Source organism: Serpula lacrymans (assembly GCF_000218685.1).
Source record: "Serpula lacrymans var. lacrymans S7.9 unplaced genomic scaffold SERLAscaffold_5, whole genome shotgun sequence".
Classification (NCBI taxonomy): Eukaryota; Fungi; Basidiomycota; class Agaricomycetes; order Boletales; family Serpulaceae; genus Serpula; species Serpula lacrymans.
Window position 1 is genome coordinate 1,153,920 of NW_006763294.1, and position 15,380 is coordinate 1,169,299.

The 15,380-nt window shown below is 47.3% G+C and overlaps 5 protein-coding genes across 5 annotated transcripts; 2 read left to right on the forward strand and 3 right to left on the reverse strand.

Annotated features, from left to right (window-relative positions):
• Window positions 1-78: 78 nt before the first annotated feature.
• Window positions 79-3,342, reverse strand: SERLADRAFT_463521 (uncharacterized protein; the record flags this gene model as incomplete). Its single annotated transcript, XM_007316554.1, has 5 exons — window positions 79-957; window positions 1,014-1,756; window positions 1,810-2,245; window positions 2,304-3,049; window positions 3,100-3,342. The coding sequence occupies 3 exons, from the start codon at window positions 3,262-3,264 to the stop codon at window positions 1,810-1,812; spliced, it is 1,347 nt and encodes a 448-aa protein (XP_007316616.1).
• Window positions 3,343-3,425: 83 nt separating this feature from the next.
• Window positions 3,426-6,274, forward strand: SERLADRAFT_463523 (uncharacterized protein; the record flags this gene model as incomplete). Its single annotated transcript, XM_007316555.1, has 9 exons — window positions 3,426-3,546; window positions 3,599-3,689; window positions 3,739-3,875; window positions 3,928-4,072; window positions 4,126-4,380; window positions 4,434-4,582; window positions 4,634-5,287; window positions 5,346-6,062; window positions 6,117-6,274. The coding sequence occupies 8 exons, from the start codon at window positions 3,490-3,492 to the stop codon at window positions 5,532-5,534; spliced, it is 1,677 nt and encodes a 558-aa protein (XP_007316617.1).
• Window positions 6,275-7,868: 1,594 nt separating this feature from the next.
• On the reverse strand, window positions 7,869-8,260 carry SERLADRAFT_385126 (uncharacterized protein; the record flags this gene model as incomplete). The annotated part of the gene is made up of 2 exons (XM_007316556.1): window positions 7,869-7,921; window positions 7,981-8,260. Coding segments are annotated over 2 exons (333 nt in total), but the record flags the coding sequence as incomplete, so codon positions are not given.
• Window positions 8,261-13,574: 5,314 nt separating this feature from the next.
• On the reverse strand, window positions 13,575-14,013 carry SERLADRAFT_463526 (uncharacterized protein; the record flags this gene model as incomplete). The annotated part of the gene is made up of 1 exon (XM_007316557.1): window positions 13,575-14,013. A coding segment is annotated over one exon (229 nt), but the record flags the coding sequence as incomplete, so codon positions are not given.
• A 554-nt stretch (window positions 14,014-14,567) lies between these two features.
• On the forward strand, window positions 14,568-15,276 carry SERLADRAFT_385128 (uncharacterized protein; the record flags this gene model as incomplete). The annotated part of the gene is given in 5 exon segments (XM_007316558.1): window positions 14,568-14,675; window positions 14,743-14,764; window positions 14,831-15,079; window positions 15,093-15,112; window positions 15,167-15,276. Coding segments are annotated over 3 exon segments (253 nt in total), but the record flags the coding sequence as incomplete, so codon positions are not given.
• Window positions 15,277-15,380: the final 104 nt, after the last annotated feature.

Here is a 15,380-nt window from a genome sequence, read left to right on the forward strand (position 1 = left end):
ACCTCATGTTGTAGCTGTTCTAGAAATACACAAGCGAAGCTTTGTCGCATTACCTCCTACGGCCTGACCATGAACTTTGCGACAGTTGGGTTAACTAGCTGGAAGTACTTCGCCTTCCCAATTCCTATAATCATCGGTATGCAGCGAGCAGTCAGACGCTACATACCGCTGCAATGGATGCCAAGTATCACACGAAACAGCACAAGGTCAAAAGAAATCGCAGAGAGAGAGGATGAAGCGAGAAAGCGGAGTGAACTCGAGGACCAATTACAGAAGGCTGGGGACGAGTTGACAAATTTGGAAGAAAAGCGCGCAAAGGCGGAGCAGGATATTCGGAGACTTAACGATCAGAATAATCAGCTGAAGGAACTGCTGCAGCGGGAGCGTGACGACAAAACGAAACTACAAGAGAAGCTGTGGCGAGAGGCAAAGGAAAAAGGAGATCTACAGGAGTCGATGAAACGGACTTTGACGGAATATGGTTCCCTTAAGCAACGATCAGAGACGCAGGACAGAGAAATCAAAGCGATGAAGAACGAACTCGTGCACCTGATAGCCCAACGCGACGAGACGCACGCACTACTGGAAACACGCACTCGTGAGCTCAAAGGTGCACAAGCTTTCCTAACCAAGGCGGACATTTTGTCGGGTGCAGAGGTGATTGCAATGGTAGAAGGGTTGAACTCGGAGATAATGCAGACGGCAGCCTTCATTACTGATTCCTTTGATTTCGATCGAGAGCAAACAGATAAGGGTATCGTGACGGAAGCTAGCGCGAGGGTTAACGACCTGCTGGGGTCTATGATGGCCCATCTGTTGAATACCATACGACACAGCGACGACCCTATGCTAATTCAAATAGCCCTACAAGCTTCGATGGCGGCTTACTCTGTGTGGATGGTGGGATCATGGGATTTTGACGTCTTGCAGGCAGAACAGCCACTGGCGGAGATCTACGCTGATATTCAAGAATTAGGCAAGGCCATATAATGTTCATATACATCTAAGCTCACGTTTTCTTTTGACATAGAGAATCAAGCCGTCGCAGGAAGATGGCGTGCGCTCACACGAGCCCATGCACAACGCATAGGTCATAGAGAGAATGATGATGTGTCTGCAGCCTTGGTTACGCACCTTAGTGACGCACTCGTCGAAGTCTTGGTCGCTGCTGGATGCGCTGGAACTTATGAGGCGACATATCGGACGTTCGCCTCAAAGTTCGGAGAAAGGTTGCTGACTGTTGTCAAAATGGCACTTCGCTTGAACAAGGCGATAGGAGAGGATGTCACATCAGCTGATCTACAGATCATCCACTTTCCCTCTGGACAAACCTACAACCCTGCCTCCATGGTCGATGCCTTTGGGGAAGACAAGGTTCTAAACGAGAACAGTCAAGGGACTGATCATGTCCTCTGCACGACCGATCTAGGGCTGCGTAGAATGGAGAGGGTGTCCAAAGAGGGTAAAGCAGAGTTCCAAATAACGGTGCTTCGCAAGCCAAAGGTGGCACTAGAAACAGTTGTGGAGAGCATGGAGAAAGAGGATATGGACACTTGATACTTTTTATTTATTTACCTGAGACGAAGAGCGTTGATGATGGGACGATGGTATCCGGGAGTTATCTCACCTGCATTTACAACTATTCGATATCTATTATATATACGTCCAAAGAACTGTAGCTGGATAACAGTTCAGGCATTCCAAATGTCCGGTATGATCTTTGTAAAGTAACATGTAGATTTTACTCAGATGTAAACTATCATTCACGAACATTAGCTCGGAGCAAATATACAAATATAGATTGCTTGCCTAGCCGACAACGGATTCTGGTGGGGATGAGCTCTCCTGAGATGGCTTCTCATCAGGCGCTGGGTGTGCCTTCTCCCACTCTTTCAATGCCGTTTCAAAATGCTCCCATACTGATTGACCAAGGTCGACGCCGCCCCATTCGCCATCGTCTGGTATAGGAATATCTTTCTCTTCCCCTTTCTTGCCGGAATCCAACGACGAAGGTGGACGCTCAAGTGGAGGAACTTTGAGATTAACAACAGCACACTCTCTGTATAGTGCCCCGGCCTTCAGAACTTCTTCAGGGAGGGCATCGCCCAGCACTGGATCGCTAGGCCCAGACTTGAGAGGTGCGCTTTTGAAAGGCGTTGGAAGGAAAAGCACATGCAAAATCGACTGTATTGCCGATGCAGGAGCTTTCGTCAGAAGTCGAAGGAAAGGTTGCAACAGGATATAGCTTCAAAAGTAGCTAGATAAACAATGTGATAATTACCAACGAAATACAAAACACGTACAAGAATATACCAGTCGTAGACCGAACAGAATTACTGTCAGCACTCAAGAGAGGCGCAATAGTATCCGATCTGCTTATACCAGGGCAGACAGAGACGGCGACAATATTGGACTTTTGCACCCTTTCACTTACTACATGGACGGTGCTCGTGTTTTCCTCGGTTTTCGGTACTTGGGCTCCTGATGGTAGAGCATCTAGAATTCGTTGTAAATGACGTGTGAAGATGGCCATCTGTAAAGACCTTCTTCCCTCGTGAAGAAACAAAGACGACGATTTGGCCACAGGTTTTACAGGGGAGTAAGATGGAGCTGCTGCTGCATAGAAGGGATTGACAACGTTTACAATGCGGATGTCTCGTTCGATTGGAGCAACGAGTAAAGCTGGGAGGAGGAGTGTGATGATCAGGAAGGTGGCCAGCGATGCCTCGTGTCTCTGTTCGGATGCAGAAGAGACAGAGTCACTGGAGAATATAGAGCCTATATGCTGATATTCATGAGCAAAAACAAGAGCGTCCAATCTTTGTTCCTTTCCAGTCAAGAAACGCATGCAAAATGATCGCACGGAGTTGGGAGAGGTGAGGTCACATTCTTCTGCGAAAATCTGATCGTTTTTCGTCGAAGACCGCAGCAATGTTACCAGAATATCCACCTCCGGGGATTCGATGGGTTTCTGTGAAAGGGCAATTATATGTGCCCCTCTTTCAGCTAGAGACTGGATAAGAATCAAACCCGATGGTGTGAAACCACCCTGGGAGTTGCGGTCAGAAATGTGAGGAATGCAGCTCAAAGCACACTTACTGTAATTAAAATGGTACGAGCATGAAGATCACGTTCGCGAGAGGTAGTCCGGCCTTGTGCAAATGCATGTACCACGACTACGACGAGAATGGCTACGGCGGTGGGCACGAAGTATTTGGATGGTAAAATGGCGTTGACCGCCGCTTCAGCCATCTTGAGAACCATGCTGTAATCAGTGAATCTGTGGAGGGATAAATAGACTGTTCAGTTTAACAAGAATGCATGTAAAGGTATAAGGTAAGGAGTCACTAGTGTCTGTCAGGAAATAAGCTGTGGACACCGTGACTGAGCAAATGTGGTGGCGCGGAGTCTCAACCAAAAAAGTCGCAATAAGCGTAATCACTTTGGACGCGTTTCTCAATCGCGCCTGCTGTCTTTGACCCAACAAACATGTCGCTCAAAGTACCCAAGGCCAGCAATATCCAGCTTTTCAAAGACGGCTACAAGGTATGATTGTACGTTGCTTTTGTACCAGTCATCTAACGAATCACGTTTGCAGCAAGTCCAAGGGCTTGAGGATGCCGTTCTCCGTAACATACAGGCTGTCTCTGAATTATCTGATCTGGTACGCACGAGTTTTGGGCCAAACGGTATGAGACGTAATACAACCTTTAAGCCACTATACTGATCATATTTTAGGTCGCAACAAACTCTTGATCAATCATCTTGGCCGACTTTTCGTGACTTCTGATGCGGCAACTATCATTCGTGAGGTCGAGGTCGTTCACCCTGCCGCAAAACTTCTCGTAATGGCCTCGCAAGCTCAAGAGTCTGAGGTAGGCTCAGATTATCTCAATATGTTATCCCCTGTAACTGAGATGTGGTTAGATGGGTGATGCGACGAATATGGTTATTATATTCGCGGGTGAGTTGCTGAAGAAGGCGGAAAATCTGCTAGTGATGGGCTTGCATCCGAGTGAGGTCATCAAAGGTTACGAGCTTGCATGTTCGAAGGCATTGACTGAGCTAGAAAGTACGTCTGTCATCATCTATATAGCAAAACAGGCCGGCTCACGATCAGCTCAGATCTATCGACATCCAGTTTGCCTTCACCGTTCACCCACTCAAGTTTGGCTGAGGCACTGAAACCTGCTATTGCCTCGAAGCAATATGGCTTTGAGGATATCTTATCGTCTCTGGTTGCAGAAGCTGCGCTTGCAGTCATGCCAAAGAACCCAAAATACTTCAATGTTGATAATGTTCGCGTAGTAAAGATCATGGGTGGCAGTCTTAGTGGTAGTCGTGTAGTTCAGGGAATGGTGTTTGGACGCGAGCCAGAAGGTATGATATCGTCTCATGGTTAATGTTAGAGTCTTAACTGAGACATCTCAAAGGAATGGTGAAAAAGGTAGCGAAGGCCAAGGTTGCGGTCTTCACCTCGGCACTAGATGTTGCTCAGACAGAAACAAAAGGCACGGTACTTATAAAGAATGCTGATGAAATGTTGAACTTCACTCGCGGAGAGGAGAAACATCTCGAAAAGGTACGTATATCATATCATAGCTGTCAATTAGTTCACTAATGATATAAAAAGATCTTCCAAGAGATCGCTGACTCTGGGATCAAAGTGATCATAGCTGGTTCGAGTGTTGGAGAGCTTGCCCTTCATTATCTCAATCGTCTCAACATCGCGGTCCTGAAAGTTTTGTCCAAGTTTGAACTACGTCGTCTCTGTCGTGTTGTCAATGCTACCCCATTGGCCCGGATGGGTGCTCCTACCCCCGAAGAGGCTGGGTTTGTAGATGTCTTTGAAACCATCGAAATTGGTGGCGACCGAGTTACTGTTCTTCGCCAGCTAGTTGATGGAGATGCTGGCTACAGTGGATTAGGAGAGAAGACCCAAACTGCTACCATAGTATTACGTGGTGCAACGTCAAATCATCTCGATGATCTCGAGCGCGCTATTGATGACGGCACTAACGTCATCAAGGCACTCATGAAGGACCCTAAATTAGTCCCCGGCGCTGGCGCAACAGAGCTGGAACTCGGCAGACGAGTTGAGGCGTATGGGAGTGGCTTGAAGGGTCTTGCGCAGCACGCCGTGAAGCGTTATGCTACCGCTTTGGAGGTTATACCGCGAACACTGGCCGAAAATGCTATGGGTGGATCTGAAGGCAACGAAGTTCTCAGTCGACTTTGGGCTAAACACGAGCAAAAAGGTGGCGAAGCCTGGGGTGTTGACGTCGAGGTATGTAATGCCTCATGGGTACTGTTTGATGTTTGCTAACGGAGCCTAATGTAAACAGAACGAATCGGATGGTACTCTGTTGGCTACAGAGCACAAGATTCTCGACTCGTTAGCCGCAAAAACATGGGCGATTCGTCTGGCTACTGAGGCAGCTGTATCAGTCCTCAGTGTTGATAGCATCATCATGAGCAAACCTGCAGGCGGACCTAAAGTACCGCAACAAGCGGGGAACTGGGATGAAGATTAGAAACAATGATCTAGTACATACAACTATACGATAATTTTGTGCACGAGGCAGACTGGATAAATACTCCATCCGCAAGAAGTAAAAATCTTGTTAGAAGACTAAGTGAAAAAGGAGAGTGATATACGAAAGCGATAGCGGTATCGTATCGATAAATACAAGTCCACTGGTGATACTGTCACCTCATCTGAAGAGTATTGTAATTAACCAACACTCGAACAAGCATATGGGGCGCTGTAGCGCGAGCTCTGAGGCTAGTCCGATTGATATACTATGACATTGTCGAAGGTCCGTCCCTAACAAAGGAGAATGTGAGAATGAAACCTATGAAGTACGTACAGGTGATGCGAAGAGTGGCAGATTGGAATGTCCATGAGTAATCGCACAATGAAATCAATCTTCAGCATCCGAGGCATTAGGAGAAGGCATATCCTCCTCCTCTTCGTCCTCTTCGAGGATAGGCTCCTCTATATCATCATCATCTGCATCATTATCTGCTTCTTCCAGGTCGTCATCGAAAATGACATGTAACTACGATGGTATCCCATTAGCGCTTATAGCTTTCTTGTTGTTAAATGAACCTACATGAGTAATTAAAGCTTTAACAAGTTTGTGCGTATGGCCCATATTTGCCAGTATGAGAGCGAAATCGTTCTGAGGAGCGCGAAGCAAATTAGGACTGAAAACGATGGCAAGTGCCTCAGCGGTCATCTGATTGTTCTCTTCGTAGTCGGTTACTCTATGCCACGAACGAGATATTAGGGACGCAAAAAACCTGGTAAACGCCCACTCACTTATCGAGATGTTCAGCCACCCGCTTGAGCAGATCGAAATTTGCCTGAGGTAAGCCTTGGACGACGCGGCGTATGCTAGTGAGCCGCGACTCGAGATCATCAAGTTCTGTTGACTACCATTAGGATCAGTTCACAAGGAATAGTATAAACATACTCATAACATCAATGACGTTGTAGTAAGCAGAAGCTGGGAAAACAGGTTCTGGGAGCACTCGGAACCACGACTTCACGAGGTCGCATACAGCATGTATGTCTGTAGATGGCGTAATTGGTGACTCGCCTGAACAGATCAGAGTTAAGTATGGAAATGAATTATAGATTGCAAACTTGTACCTCGATTGAAAGCCTCTCGAAGAGCACTGATCTCAGAAGTAGCGCCAGCAATGCGGTCTATATTCAAGTTAGAAGACGTAACCATGAATGAGGCTCTCGATCTCACAAATTCCCACTTCAGTCAAACCTCGAGTCTCTACTTCCAGCAAGCATCGTTCCATGACGGAAGGGATGGTCCCTGGTTCGATGTCCAGACCTTCAGATTCACGGCGAAGCAAAAATTCGAGCTCGACACCGAAGACTGCAAAGTTATTAGAAGAAGCGAAAGCAGAATGGTCTACGTAACTTACCAGCCGTTGGGTCGCGTGAAGCCGAAGTAGCCACAGGCTGATTATGAATATGATCTGATAGCTGGGGTTTGGGCGAATTTCCAAGATATGTTAAACGCCGCTTGGCAGCAATCTTTGCAACACGGTTGATATGGTCGATCCAAAATATCATCTCCCTTCTTGAGATGGCTTGGAGAAGGTAATGACCACCGTCTTCAGTATCGAGCTGGAAAGTGAACGATCTATCGTTGTTGATAAACTGCGCTACCTTTGCATCAACAATGCTAAGTACGAGGGATGGTTTTCCAGAAGGACTGAAGTCTAGCTCCGCAGGTGACCGCTTGATAGTAGGATAAGTGTTATCCGTGAACGCACTCGAGATCGGCCTCATTAATTGGAAGAATGCTGATGACATGCTTTTCTTGTTCCGATGCTGTTTTTGCAACTGTGAAACGGGTTTCCGGGGTCGCATAGCTTTATTTAAGTAGTCATCTCGTTTATCATTGCGCTGCTGTTCTTGCTTCTTTTCCTTGCTTAGTCGGTCGCGCAAGTGCCTGTCCCGCTTGTTCTTCTCCTGTTGGACCACAACAAGCTTTTGGAAAGGGCGAGCTGCCTTCTTGGCAGAAGAAGTACCGTTGACACTGGCCTGAAGGGCTTCGCGGTGTGCTTCATCTTTAATAAATTTGTGATCGAAGTGTAATACTGTGACTTCTTTCTCAATATTATTCAAGCGCTCGAAATCTTTTCGGTCGATATCCTCACGCTGACGAGTCGGGCGCAACATACTGAGGGATGGATTGTTCTGTATGAAATTGCACAGGTGCCTAGAAGATCGTCAAGTAAGGCCTCGAACGGTGAAGCGAGACACTCCTTACCTGCGCTTGTCAAGATTGATGATATTTTGATTATCCTCGGGGGAAGATGTGACAGCATTGGGAATACTAACGATCTCTAGCATGCGTTCCAAGAGCCAGCTCATGTCGACCACCAAAGCCTCAGAACCCGGCCTTCTTTGGGACGTCGGTCTGGACAGCAGAGAGGTGAGGCTATCACATTGTGCGCCACGGACTACTGCAACGTTCTGCCATGCGCGGTGATGCATACGGCTTTCCACACTGATGACGGCTGAAACAACCACAGCCTCTACGAAAGAGCGCACACATGGTTGATCGGCGCATCCTAGTACGACTGGACCATTATAGTGGCGCAATCGTGCTATTTCAATAGCTCGTAAACAGAAGTCCATACGTTTCTGGCGCAATCGCAGCCCTAACCTTGGAGCCACGAGTTTTGAAGTCAACCATTTGCGCAAAATAGTGTATGCCCGAATGCAGCTTCGAATGCTAGGAGGCAAGATCCGGTAAATGACATCTTGAGATAATTCGGAAATCATAGACGATGGCTCGATCTCTAAGATGTGTGAGTACATAGTCTGTATCTCAACATCGTCTGTTGAAGGTATATCTCGAGTTGGGAACCACCCTGTTCGGTCTGCGCTTTGAACTTCAAGCAGATCAGAAGTTATGAAAAGATCCTATAGAAAATACTAACGTCAGTAACGCAAGCATAAATAAGAATGAGAAAAATCACCTCCTCGCTAACATTACTAAATGCTGCGCCTGCCATAGCGTCAATATTATCGACAAATTCTTCCGGACTAATTCGGTCAATATCTGGAGCTTCTTTACCAAAACTGCGTGTCCTGGACCCAACAGGGGTCCTAGATTTGACGATGGAACGTGTTGGTGGCCTCATAGTATTCGATTCGAACGTGATAAAAACATGCGTTCTGCTCTTTTCTAGAGCAGACCAAGCTTCAAATACAGCTGGCTCGTCCGAAGAATCGACGTCTGGCAAGGAATGTTCAGCACCCCTATCCAAGAAAGTTCGCACCGTGGCGTAGAGCTGGACATCGTCAAGACAATCCTGCCCACCACCACCAAACGTTATCCATTCTTTTATGGCTTCTAATACTTCGGATCGAATACGGATGATACCGAGGATATCAAGGGCAGGATTATTCGGGGTTTTGCTGATAATATAACGTTTGCGCAACAACTACAAAGAAGTCAATACGGGCCAGTTAATGGGCAGTCAGATAAGCAACATACCTCAAAAAAGACGATAGGCGTTACAAAACTTCTAAATATATTCCACCATACTCTAGCAAAGTCCATACGATCAACGACAAGATCCCTGGTTCTGCCTTCCCGTAAGGATGTTTCCCCATTATCATCAGACACAGCGACAGAGACACCTTGAAGACCATGAATGAGAACATGCACTAGCCGATCTAATGTACCCGCTTGCACTAATACACGAAGAGGCTTCTCGGACGAATGCTCCGTAACTACAAAGTTGGGACGAGGTGAGATCGATGGAAGAGAGTTACGGCGAGCGAGACTGCTTTTTCGATCAAGTCCATGGGAAGATCCAGGTTTGACTCGGATAGAAGGAGCTCGGGCCATAGGTTTCTCGGTGATGGAACCGTCGATAACGGAACTTGGTGGTCGAGATGGTGCACGAGAGGGAGGCCGGGACGCGGAGGATGTTTCGAGGTTGCTCTGCACGACTAATAAGAGCTCTCCATCGTAAACAGGTATCGCTGTTCCACGAAGATCTACACCTCCAACGCTATAAAGCTTTTCCATGCTGTTCGATGGATCGAAATTTTGTTCGTTGATTGATCTAAGGGATGTATCAAGAGCCCCGAAGGTCTGCAACTCTTGTAAATTGAGTCTGGTGGGGTTACTCTCGATGCGACCACGCCAGATTTGCCCGCGATCAATCAACGACACTGTAGGCAAAGGCTCTGCAAAAAGAAGGGGAATAAGGGAGTGACACATAGTATGTGGGGAAGACATTGTATGAGACCAGAAATACGGTTCAAAAAGACCTTTACGCCGAGGCTCGGCTGCCAGAGAAAGTGACATAAACTCATCGATTCTTCATGACAACCCATGTTAACATTATCTAAATGATAGTCGTTGAGGAGCTCACCGTTGATATTTGACTGGAAGATTGCTTCTATTACTGGTTTCGTCGCTGAATTCTTGCCATAGTGTTACAAGCTTCTGGACTTCCTGTGAAGCAGTGTCCCTAGCGGGATCAGTCATCCTAGGGCAAAGAGAAACTTTTCTTCTTAAACTTTCAAACATATCCCTTGCTTTCAACAATTGATTCATCGTCCAACCGTCCTCTCCTCCCTCTCTAGCCTGATCCAGAGTCTCTTTAATAGAGTCCTTGATATCTCCACCCCATGGAGTAGTTAAAGGCTGATTCACGCAGGTTATGTTGCCGTCCATGCCAGGATAAACCCACGACTCGATGGTGGCAAGGGCCAGACGATCTACCCTCTTCCACACCTTGTCTAGTCTGGCCACAGGTCGAGAACACAGCGCAGAAAATATAGCTTGCCACGAACATTCATCGCCTGCTTTGCGAGACATCTCACCTACTCTGATCCAAATGGTGATAACCTCAGAGCGCGAATGCGTACGTGAAGTTTGTGCATTCCGCTCTTCTGATACACGTCCAGAGGGGAATGTTTGGGATAAAACAGCGCTACTCCCCCCGCCGCCGCCGCCACCACCACCAGACGTATCAGGAACAAGAATCTGCACAAGGAGCAGCTTAGTGAGCCAATGTGGATGGGCCTCGCTACCAAATAATGCGGTGGGGACATGGTGGCCATTAGAACCATCGACAGAACCAATTATGTCACTTGAAGTCATGTTTCCAGGAAGGTTCTGCAACACATTGTGATGGAAAAGGCGAAGACTTTCTGCTATGTCACGAGGGTCTAGCATTGACAAGACTTCGCGAGAAAGCCCATCTTGATCCAATAACGTCCATAGTCTGGAGTCCACAGGTGGGATATTCGCGAAGGCTTGTTGAACATTTTGCCGCATAGTCCCAGTCAGCTTCGCAGACGGAGACCCTGGAGTGGCCATTCCCTCAGCCCCGCCCAAAGCTTCCATCAGAGAGGCAAGCTTCGCATTCTCATCAGGCCTCGGGGAAAATGTAGCCAAATTGGGGGAAAATGCCGTACTTCCCATAGCAGGGGATATCATACTGACGTTTGGAGAAGGTACGTATAGCGCTTGTGTAGATGACGACTTCGGGAAGCCAGAGATCGTGTTCAAACCACTTGCGTTCCATGAGAAATCGGGGATGGTATCGGATGCCCACTCGTTCCATCCAGCCTCGTCGTTGGGAGTCCCATGATACCTGAGATACTCATCAGCCAGCCACGCTACCCTAGAACGCTCAGCCTCCTTGACATCATCGTCCGCTCCACTCACAAGATACGCACAACAACGGGTAAATTCATTCTCGAACTTTGCGTGCCCAGCGAGGACCGGTAGACAAAGTAAAATTGCAGACGAAAAGTCTTTCCACTCGGGTCTACGATTGTCTGATATTGTTTGATGGTGGTCGGATGAAATCATGAATGTCGTGGCAAAAATCCCTTCGTGAATAAGAGCCTCAAATGTCCCCTTCTCAACCCCTGCTTCGCTATGTACCAAAGCGGGGTGTGTTCGTCTCCCCCAATATGCCCTCTTTTTGCGTCCAGCTGTACCTTCATCTCTGGCTCTCCCTCCTTTACCCAATCCGGCTCCTTCTCCATCGCCTTCTACTTCTACTTCTTCATCCTCATCAATCACTGGAACACACTCTGTTGGAAATAATTCCTTGATAGCGGCATTCCTATCATTTGGCGGCTTGTAAAAATACATTTTTGATCCTTTAAGCTCGGCTTTGAATGATTTCCACGCCTTCGAAGAAGTCAAATTCACAACTGTATTGCGATACTGAGAAGGGGGAGCATCTGCCAAACGATTGATGAACCCTGAATGGTAGACTATTTGTGAGGTGCGTTTAGAGTCGCGGAGGCCCTCGTCTTCTTCTCCCAGAATGGACATTGTGGGAGGAGCCAGTAATGCAGGTGAGTGTGTTATATTAGTGGTTTGGCCTATGCTGGGGACACTGGTGACACTGGTCATGGAGTGCTGTTTGGTGGAAGATATTCCACTGAGGCCGAATGGAAAGACGCCACGAGCAGGCATGTTATTTCCGACAACACCCCTATCAGCATCTCTTTCCCGGTCTTTAATGGAGTCCCCATCGCCCGAGCCTTTCCGTTTAGGACTAGCTGGAGAGAAGCCCAGCTTGGAAGCAGATAGCTTAGAAGGCAGGCGAGGAGTGAAAGATGTAGTACGATTATGAAATTGTGCCTCTGTAGGAGTGGGAGCCTCTGATGTCGTTGGGGATGAAACGGATATGGAGATACCACCCTCTGGCATAGTGCTGATATCAGGGGGAGAAGTAGAAAGAGGCATAGACGTTACGATACTAGGAAATGGATGCCTTGCAGGGGCTGTATTGCTGTTGGGGGAAGTGGGATACAGAGTGGCACTGCTGTTACTCCTATTCCTATATTCGTGTACTCTGTGCTGGAAGGAAACGTCTACGGGCGAATATTGAGGCGACGAGAAGGTTCCAAGATCATCAGCCGACTTTGACCACCCTTTGCGTGATACACTGCGAAGGTCACCCAGATCTCGATTGGTGTCAGGAGAGGATGGCTGTGAGGACGGGAAGGGACGGGAAAAATCTGGGGATGCTTGAGACTGAGTTGACAGATCAAGAGCAGACCTGTCACGGAGGGATCAGTATTACGAATATTTTGCTGACGAAACCATGTTGCAGAAAAGTGGAGTTCACATTCGCGTTAAAACAAATGGAATACAATACAAGTCACAGTGAAATTCGTGAAAAGCTATCGGTATAAAGTTTTTACATGCCAAGTATCGTGCGATACGATAAATAGGGCGATGTGACCCATGAACGAAAATAGAAAGTAAGGGAAAAGAGCTGAAGTGACGCGTCAATGAACGAGATGTGACTGCGATAACTTACTTGCTAGCGTTATTAGAGACATGTGAGTCTGATTGGAAGGAAGATAGTATCGGGCGCGGGTCTGTAGGACGTGATATCTTGGGCTTTCTTCCAACCGAGCTTGTGCTCGATCTTGGCTCAGGAGGACCAGGGGCATAACGAGGATCAGAAGGTTTGCGACCAAACCATTTAGAGGATTTAGAGAGGAAGCTGGAGAATCCAGAAGAGGGAGAAGTAGAACGGGGAAATAGAAGATTGGCGGGAGAGGAAGGATCAGAAGAAGGAAATGATGCAGCATCCTGGGGGCTCAATGTGTTGAAAGACGGAGCACCCCGTCGTGGAGGCATAGTTAAGTATCGCTGATAGAACGAGCGGGTTGAGTGAGAAATATATACGGGGATGAGGATTCCAAGTTTGAAAAGAACGTGCAGGAAAACCGTAAGCGTTACGTGTAAAAACGATACTGCGGAGGATAAACGCAAAGGACGGTTAGCTCCGATAAGGCAAAGGAAAGAGAAAAAGATGAAATTATACCTTCAGCTGCTAACTGGAATGGGAGTAAGAGCTCAAGGGGAAGAGCCAGATGTTTCGCTGGTCATATACTTATACAGCGTGAGTGAGGGACGGGAGATGCCGCGGGTGCTCTCGACATACAGCGGATGTGTGGCGCCGGTTTGACGATCCAGCACAGCGTTCGCTGTCAAAATATGCCTTTGTTTCTGCTGTCCGGCCTCACAGGAATCTTTGATGCGGCCTTTCTTTCTTTTTCTTTCTCACATTTCCCGGTCTTTGCTTCTCTGCGGGATATTCATTGAACCAGCATCTCGACGTTGGTGTATTATATTCGGAAGTCGTCACCACACGCTCGAGCTCGACGAGCTGGAATGATATGTATAGGCTTAACGGTGTTTGTGATACTAGGCAGCTGTGGGGCCTAGTCCTTAACTTACATCATATCACAGTCTTGACAAGTTTGACAGCTCATCTACGATGGAGATGGCATCACTGTTCACATTGTGTTCGTCAGATTTCAATTCGTAGCCCCTCATCTGAAGGCCAGACAGGGGTGCCATCATGCGCTCACTAAGGCTCACTGCCCTCAGAAGCGCACCTTGAAAACCTTGGAGACGTAGCCTTCTGACTCTAGACCACATCTCTCCTAATTCAGCTAACTTTCCACCCATTGAGGCCCGCCCCTCGTAGTCTTTTCTGGGACGCGAATGGAATATATGCGCCAATGGCAGACCCTGTCGACTTCTCATCATCCTGGGCCGTGATATCGGCTGCACCATTCGCTCATGATTCAGTACATCAAATTTCGGGTCTTCCCTGCTCGTAACCACTTGATTCGACTACGCATCTCCACAACATAATCACAACCAATGCATTTACGTCATTCCCCAATATCAGCCCAATCAGGATGAGAATATGTTCTTCTGCTTGCTTGTATGCGCATGATATACTTACTAGTTGCTTTGACACACTGCAAAGAAGCTTTACTATAGCGCGAGTCTCACAGCAGCATTATAGCAGCGAGACATTTTTGGTAAGTCCTCTTCTATATTTATATTTTCGCTTTCGTTATTGCATGTGACCTTGAAAGCCCGTTTTCTCCACCCTTCTTAAGACCTTGTAGTGCAACCTGGCAACCCCAGTACGTCAACACTCATTCTATCTTAGCCATACTCAGGAGATGTCTTTCTTCGCTCCCCGACTCCTCTCTCCTCCCACCATAACAGAAACTGCATTCTCGGTCGCATGCACAATTTACGTCTGGGAAGCTCTGCAGGATAAAACGGCCCGTCCCCATCCCCATCAATACTCACAGGATACACTCTTCTTGTAAGTAATACTTCGTCGTGCTTCTTCCCAAATCATCTGACTCACACAACACGCTCTCATCGTTCTTTCAGAGAAAAATAGTACTGTGACCATGGTCAGCCGATGCGACTCTTCAATCTTGAACCTTAGAGATCTGACCCCTGACTTTATTCTTCTGTAGGATTACAATGCCTACTTAAACTCGGCCTTCGAGCTGGGGCAGGAGCTCCGTGATATGAGGGTCTTCAGTCTTCCTGCCTCCTTATCCTGGGGAGCTATACTCTCCTCCTTGGGGTTCGTAAACGCGCTTGTTGCATTTCCTTCCGTCGTAGTACCTATACAAAATGGTTTTAACAACCAAGCAGCTTCAGTGTACGGTGATACAGGTAATTTTGATGGCAATGGGTCAACCTTCGCTGCACAATACTTGCCACAAGGACCTTGGGTGTACGATGGAATTACGGTATGTCGCAGCATTATAACATAGCTCGCATATATGTGTTCATCATGGTTGTAGTATGATCTACCAACCGTTTGGGGCGAAGGCGACGATAATCTGATAGCTGAAGGCCAAAAAATTGAATTAACAAATGCAACATATATACACGAATTGCATGTTTTGTATTCTGGTGATGGGGCTGATAGTAAATTCCATTTTCTCCAATATATGCTCGCTGCTGATGCAGCTCATGTAGGTCAGTTCAACGGGACTTTCCAGCTCAACTACGAAG